Raw genomic sequence first — 7,952 nt, 5'->3', positions numbered from 1 at the left:
TTTTTTTATTCTATTTTATTTTTATTTTTTATTTTAGTATGTATGAGATCATCCATCACTTTTACCTATTTCCCACAGCTGTGTGACAGATTGTAATATCTATCAATCAAAAAAAAAAAAAGATAATATAGCTGATTTAAAATCCTCTGGTCTGATAACTCTCCCATAACTGTGACTGTTTTTTTTTTTAACCATTATTTCGTCATTACTAACATACATGGGGTGCGTGGGTCATCGAAAGGTATTCTAATCAAAGTGAGGGGATCTGTTTAATTTCGTGAGACTGTAACGAAATAAAATTCAACCACACTAAGGCCTGATTCAAACCGGGGGCATTGCAGGTTGCTAAGGTCCCTCGATTCCCTCGAAATATTAGAAATATAAATTATAAAATTCAAAACAGTAAAAATTAACATTAAATCTAAACCTTATAAAAATTTACAGGATAAGCTGAGATTACATATTTCGATGAAGAGGGAGGTCGTGTTTACTGCTTGCGGTTTCTTTAACTTGGATTACACTTTGGTACATTCGGTGAGTATTGTGAATTTGTATCCTTATTTAATTTGTACATAAATGTTTTTATATCTATAAAAAAGAAATAGGAGTAACAAAATATGTAATTTGTTGGAATGTATAAACACTGACATTATATTTGATACATGAATAAAAATATACATTAAGTCACTACTCTAATAAATATTATGGGTGTGTATAGATTATATGTGTATATATTTTAGGTGGATAAAATTACATTAAAATTTATGTTGTAGTCTAAACTTCATAATTTATAGGTATTCACTTTTTAAAATGATTTTTTTTTTTTCAAAGCCTCTATTCGAAATAAAGTTTTGTGTTTAACAGTGTCTGTGAAGTGGATTTTTGTTTTTATCTGAAACATTCTTATATTTTGAAACTTGAATTTAGTGAATGAGTGTTTGGCTTTATAACTTGATTTGACTGTGTGGTATTTAATGGTATTTGGGCATAACACTATTAATAGTTAATGTACTTAAAATTAGGCCTAAATCTAAGACTAAATTTATAAATTTACTCTTCTTTAAAAAATGTTCTCTTACATTTTCTAGTGTTGTTGGTAGTTTTTAAAATATAGAGCTCCGAATGAAAAATTAATGTTTTTTTAAGGTTTTGAAACAGCCGCCATTTTTTATCCCCCCTACCTATACTTGGCAGACTCAGCAATTTTGACTATTAATTATACGTAGTTCTCATTAAAGTAATCAAAAATTGGGGTGAGATAACTGCCTGTTTTCTCTTCTTGGGCTCTTGTACTCTTATGAATGGAAAGATGTGGTGCTATGTATCGGTCTTTTGACAATCCTGGGTATTATTAAGGTGTTTCGTCATCTGCCCCTATACCTGTTCAGGGTATCCTTCTGCGAAGCTATTAGGGCGTCCCCGGATATGAAAACATCTGTGTTAAGTTTGCCACATTACCAGAGGACCCTGAGAAAATTAGATTGGCTAACCTTTAAGTGTTCTAACAAAAATGACAGGTTTGACGAGGGATTGGAATCAAATTAAGCACCTGCAGGCCCTTCCTGGACATGTCAAACTTTTTCACCCATTATCGGTCCTGATGATGGGGACGCCTACCTCGGGAGTCTTCGGTTACCAATGGCCAATGAGAAAGGATATTAAAAAATAAGGTAACGCCCGAAAAGGGAAGTGGGAGAAAAAGGGTAGGGTAACGGAGACACGAGAAGATCCAGACGGGGACACTCAACGGGAAGACTTAGACGGGTGAGGACCATAGCCAGGAGGCAGGCTTAGAAGATGCACTTCGACCAGACGAAGTCGTGAGAAGGGCCACGAGACCTGGACATCCCTTATAAACGACACCTACAGCACTACATCCCACGGTATCAGCAGCTATAAGTATAAAATTAACCAATAAGTAATATTGTAATAATCTATATTTTATGGCAACCTTTATCTGAATCATCTTAATAAATTGTAAATAAATAGTTAATCTCTTTATGTAGTTTATATACTATTACATAACCCGATATACCACCCTTTATTATACTATATATTTAATGGTAACAGCATTTTATAAATATAAAGGTATTTAATTGGTAAACTGGTAAACACACAAATAGCCGTTGGAAAAGAATCCAACCATAATAATAGTTTTTTGGAATCAATATATAATTAATTAATTAACTTATTTTGGATAATTGCCTTCAGCGATTATCCTGGCATCCCGATTAAATCTCCATATCGTACATAGCAGTGGTGAGTGTTGCCTATTTTTTCATCACAGGAAGAGGAGCTGCATCTAGGAGGATTACGAGTAATATAGAACCCGTCGAATGTAGTGGCAAGGAGTATTGTATTCAACTGAACTGGATGGATGCGGGGAACAAGCTGCAGTCCCCAATATTAAGGTGCGCAGTGGACTGCTCCACAGCAATTGCAGATTAAAAATGGTATCCTACAATTAAACTCTCCACTCTATGTGAATGTAAAATAAGTGCTAGCAGCAGTGGCACACGCAAACTCCATGCCTAATAACTCACTCCTACCGAAATTCCGTGTAGCCAAAAGACGAGGTAGGGGGGAAAATGATCTTCCGTCAGTCATAATGCTTTGTACTCTTTGGGTGTCATGAAGCTAAACTGACAAAACGTACTTCATGGCGCAGTGAAATGCTGAAGAAGTTCAAAAATAAAAAGTCATCTTGACTTTATTACTACAATGTCCCAACTAATACTTAAACCAAAGTAGCAGTGTTTGAAGAAGGGGATACCTTTGTACCTGTCTGAACATCCAGGCTTATAAGGAAGAGAAATGTGGCGGTATATTTTAGAGTAGTGGAGCGAGTGTTACTAGAGAGAAAAGGGAGAAATACTTTATTTATTCATCTATGCTGCCTAAATACATTAGGTTGCTATCTCACACAGCATACTTATCAATCCGTAATCGGACATATTTACATTACACATACATGGTATAATCATAATAAAAAGATATACAATAATAGGATATAATAAACAATTTTTTTTTTCAACCCTACAGTTTCCTTTTACAATCCATTTCGGTCTGTATAACCAATACAAATGTTTCACTCACTCCCATTTTTCCCTCTCATTTCTGCTCAATTATTCAATTCACCCGATCAACAAATTCGCTCTCCGGAATTCACCCTCCTTGATCCTCTTCAGTGACCCGCTAAAAAAAATCAATATTAGACGGTAATGTGAGATCAGACCATCATTCATAGTCACAGCAGTAGATCAGTCTACCAAGAACAAACAATTAGATATATTTTACGAGAATAAGAATAACACATAGATTAAAAGGAAAATATAATTTTAAAAAACCCGGTTACAGGATACACTTAAATGGATAAATAAGTTTAAAAAAAAAAAAAGAATACCTCATGAATCTTTTAAACTTTCCAGAAATTCAAAAATGAGTTTATGGTTTATTTTCCGTGACAATGCTCCAGCGTAATAATTTTGAAATATTGTAGAAAATAAAATAGTACTGCAAAACATTCCTAGTAACCTTTTTACTGGTTTTAATTAATAGTTAAAAATTTTGCTGACATTAGAATTTACATGAAGGTTTTATATGAAAATAATACCTTAAAATTGACAATAACTGTGCATATTAAATATTACATTACTTTGTATGCAATCGATACATTTTTTAAATTTATTAAGCCCCTCTAAAACCTGAGGAGAGTGGGTAGCTCATTAGTAAGGCACTGTGCGGCAAATTCTCAGGACCCGGTTTCGAATCTGGCTGTGGCAGATAATTATTATCTGATTCACTGTAGCAGTGAGTCATCCCTGTGGTTTGGGGAGGCTTCTGTAGTTCACCCTGCCTCATAAAGTGGGTAAAATTCTGGCGATCCAAATCAAATCCTCGCAGAACCGTTGATCTAGCAACAGTACTTCCTTACAAAGTACTGCACTCCCAACCCATCATAGGCGCTAGTTGTACAGATTTAATTCATTTTATAACCATAGCGGAAAAAGGTAGGAACGGTGAGCAGGAATTCTAGCCTTACCAGATATCCTTTCCTGAGAAGCCGATTAATAAAATAGATAACATAACAATAAGAATATATATATTAACCTTAACACAGATAGTTTTTAATAATGCGATTCTTCTTGTTGCAGATGATTGCCTCTGCTACAACATACTTGGTCATCTTGATCCAGTTCGGTCAACCTATGAACAATGACACGAAACCTCCACATATGGTCTTCACTAACCTCACCACCCCACTACCCATTCCATTCACCACTTATCTGTGAACTGCACTAATTTATTTGAAGATGTATCGTTAAAATTGAATAATTACACAATAGCATACAAATTTTGACTTTATTCAATGTAATATTTGATTTATTTACTAATTTTTTTTTTTTAGTGCTCTGTGGTGCTACATGAGATATAGAGTTTTAAAATAATACGAGTGCTACTGAGAATTGGAAAAATTGATTTTTTTTCTTAAATAAATAATTTAATTAATATCCATTTTGGTCTCAAAACATTTTACTTTTCTTATAAGTCCGACGTTTCGGCCAATCCGGCCATTCTCTGGGACATTCTTAATACGATTTTGGAATTATTAATTTAAAAACTCACAACAACAGTCAAATATTCACTTAAAAACAATGCTTGTTGTGATAAAGTTTTTAAGGAATAGTGACTGTGATAAATGATTTTAATTTTGGTTTTAAGTGAATATTTGACTAATTAGAAATTGTTGTTTTGACCTGGGCATAATATAGTGCATGGAGTTAGAGTTTTTAAATTATATAATTCCAAAATTGTAATAAGATTGTCCCAGAGGATGGCCGGATTGGCCGAAACGTCGGACTTATAAGAAAAATAAAATGTTTTGAGACTAAAATGGATATTAATTAAATAATTTATTTTTTAAAAAAAATTACCAGTCTCAAGAAAGTGTTTAAGATTATAAAAAAAAATGATTTTGTTTTTTAAATATATTCTTACTTGTTTTAAATGAAAACTTCTCTATTTTGATGGATGTTCTAAAAACTATATTAAGTAATATGGAATTAGTTCCTATAGCTGTTTCTACATACTAATTGTTAATAGAGCTGAAATATCTCGTACCCTAAGCACTTGTCGTAATTATCTTCAAGTGATAGTAGTTTTTATTTCATACGACTGATAGATTTGAGAAGTTTTCATTGCCTACCAGCAATATATTTTTTGTAATGATTAGGTCATGTTTATAGTCGGTAATCGCTCGCAAGTATATATGGGCCATTCTATCAAAGAAAAATTCCATTTCAACTTCATACTAAATTGTTTTGAATTTATCAATTATAAAAAAAAATTGGTAGGATGGAGGCAATGATAATGGCGGAAAAGTATTGAAAATAGCTAAGATGTATGGTGAATAAATTTGGTGAAATAATTTGATGTACCCATAATTACACTAACAAAGAGAAAAAAATACCCGTACGATTAATTTAATTGATTGAATTAATGATTACCTCTATGGATAACAGAAATTACTGTAAATTTCTCTTAAAATGGGGAGGTTTGGAATGTGGAACTGAAGAACTCAAACGTTCTTTGGTAATAACAGATGGAACAATATCAGACAAGTAGCCGAAGGTTCTTACCGATGCGTCCTAGGAGCCGAAAAAAAAATCTATTAAATCATTTTGGAAATTCTTTTATATTATCATATTTTTTTGGGCATAAATGCTTGCTTATTAAAAACCTAGGGCCGTCTGTAGGGAGTTGAGGCGTAGGTCCTTAAAATCTGGCACTGCAGCACCGCCGGTTCAAAGCCGTTCTGAGGGGTCGACTTTTATTTCTGTGGTGGTTCCACTAACTGAAAACTGGACACCAATCAATGGTTAGGACCGGGGGATGAAATATTATATACCGATCGATTAATTTGTCCTTACAGAATAAGAACAAAAAAGTTTTCACTGGATTAAATGATTTTAATTCCATAAAATAAACCCAATTTTGGTCTTGAAATTGAGGTTCATATAAAAACTAGCTGATAGGTACATTAAAAAAAAATTAAAAACAAAAAAAACATAAGCCAGAAGTTTTACTTGGAACTGATCGACAGAAGTAAAACTTCGGGGGAAATGAAATATATTAAAATTTTATTAGTAACGATCATGCGGTCCCTATTATAGCTTAAGACAAAAAATATTACTCCTGGAATAAAAATAATGATTAGAATTGAACAGCCATTTTCTAATTCAAATCTATCAGGGAATTGTTATGTATGTAATAGGAGAGTGTATGGACAGGAGGTAAATCAATCAGTCCGGCACTGTCGAGATTGTTAAACTACTTGGAACTCCTACTCTCCGATTACAATACAAACTTGTCTTGTTTAATTTACCAGTGTGGCCTTTTCCCTACCACTTCTGTTCCCTCTCGCGTCACGAAATTAATTTCTATAATTTATACATATAAATTTTTTTCTTGAATTGTAGATCGTCGGTAAAGAGACTTCTTTAGACTTTACCGTTTCTTAGTGACCCACATTTATAGGATTTTATGTTTATTTAGAATTTATTAGGGTGTATTATGAAGTAGGGTTGTCTAAACCAACCTGCTATATTAGGGGTATTCATGATCTTTGGTTTAACATGTTAAAGCGTGTTAAATGGAAAAACTCATGTTGAATCGAAAAAAATGGTCTTCTTTTACCGTGGTAAAACGAAATAACATTTAACATGGGTGAGAATCTGTTACTTGGTCTATTAAATGGAGAATGACGTCACACAATAGACCAGTTGAGATCGCCGCCATTTTTGTTGTTGTGTCAGCTCAGTTCTTTTGTGTGTTTGTGGTATTCATATCCCTGTTATTAAACCAGAATTGATAATTTTAATGATACATTTGAGAAAAAAAAAAAACAGTAAAAAAAACAATGTAATTTCATTCTACTATCTGAAAATTTGTAACGCTCGCCAGATAAAAGTCTCACTATATGAACCATGTAATTATTCTTAGGGGACATATGTCCCAGAATAAAGTTATTTTTTCATTTCATTTTATAAGCAAACTTTCACACAAATTCCACTTTTCACTCACTCTAGGCATGTTGTAATTAATTACTTAAATCAAAATTAAAGTAAACAATAACATGAGGGTCTGGAAGGAAGGTTATAAACATAAAGGCTTATACAACAAGTTGCTGAGAAAATCCGCTAGGGACTCTTGTGCATTTAACGTTTAACATGACTTCAAATAGGGCTGCTCACAATCCTATAGTTATAACATTTAACATGGCAAAACATTTAACATTTAACACAACATCATGAATACCCCTATTGTAGATTAGTTGCACAATATTGTAAGCACCAAAGCACATTATCTCATTGCACTGCGATTATGTGTGTATGTTAGGACACTGTTAAGGAAGTATACCTATATACTAATTACGTTAATGGATTGATTTATGAAATATAAATAATGAGTTATATTTAATACTGTAAATAAAAACAAAATGGATACTCTTAAATCACATAACAAAATTGCTAAAATAAATAAATAAGGAAATAATTCTAGACAATTTTCTTTTTATAAATGCATTATGTTTTACTCTTAAACTTTTTCTTTGTGTAATGTTAATTCTGAATTATTTGTCAAAATATGTTAGGTTTTATTGGCTATAAAAAAAATGAATAGAATTTAGAGTACACACAGAGTGACTTAGTGCTATAACCTATACACTTCCTGAGTGAGCAAACTGTTGAATTTTTTATAGCACTGAAGTTAGTAATTATTAGTAGCTGTGGTGCTTAGATAAAGCTAATTAATATGGTGTGTAAATTATGAAAAACGCTGTTATGTATGAAAGATCAAGATCGTCTCAAGAAACAAGAGGCCAACGGAAAACAAAGTCAGCTATTTCACTCCAATTTCTTATTGGTCTGAGTCTGCCAAGTATAGGTAGGGTG

The 7,952-nt window shown here is 32.7% G+C and overlaps 1 protein-coding gene across 1 annotated transcript in view; it reads left to right on the top strand.

Annotated features, from left to right (window-relative positions):
- LOC106684010 (gustatory and pheromone receptor 33a) overlaps nucleotides 1-4,343 on the top strand; it is a 29,064-nt gene extending 24,721 nt beyond the window's left edge. The window contains exons 3-4 of the mRNA XM_067050268.1: nucleotides 445-534; nucleotides 4,155-4,343. Coding sequence (XP_066906369.1) covers nucleotides 445-534; nucleotides 4,155-4,292 — 228 coding nt within the window. The 3' untranslated portion in view covers nucleotides 4,293-4,343. The remainder of the gene's footprint in view (nucleotides 1-444; nucleotides 535-4,154) is intronic.
- The last annotated feature ends 3,609 nt before the right edge of the window (nucleotides 4,344-7,952 follow it).

This window comes from Halyomorpha halys, unplaced genomic scaffold (assembly GCF_000696795.3).
Source record: "Halyomorpha halys isolate HHAL.00 unplaced genomic scaffold, Hhal_1.1 Scaffold534.1, whole genome shotgun sequence".
NCBI classification, from domain to species: Eukaryota; Metazoa; Arthropoda; class Insecta; order Hemiptera; family Pentatomidae; genus Halyomorpha; species Halyomorpha halys.
Note: the sequence above shows the minus strand (reverse complement) of the source record. Positions and strands in the feature narration are given on the sequence as shown.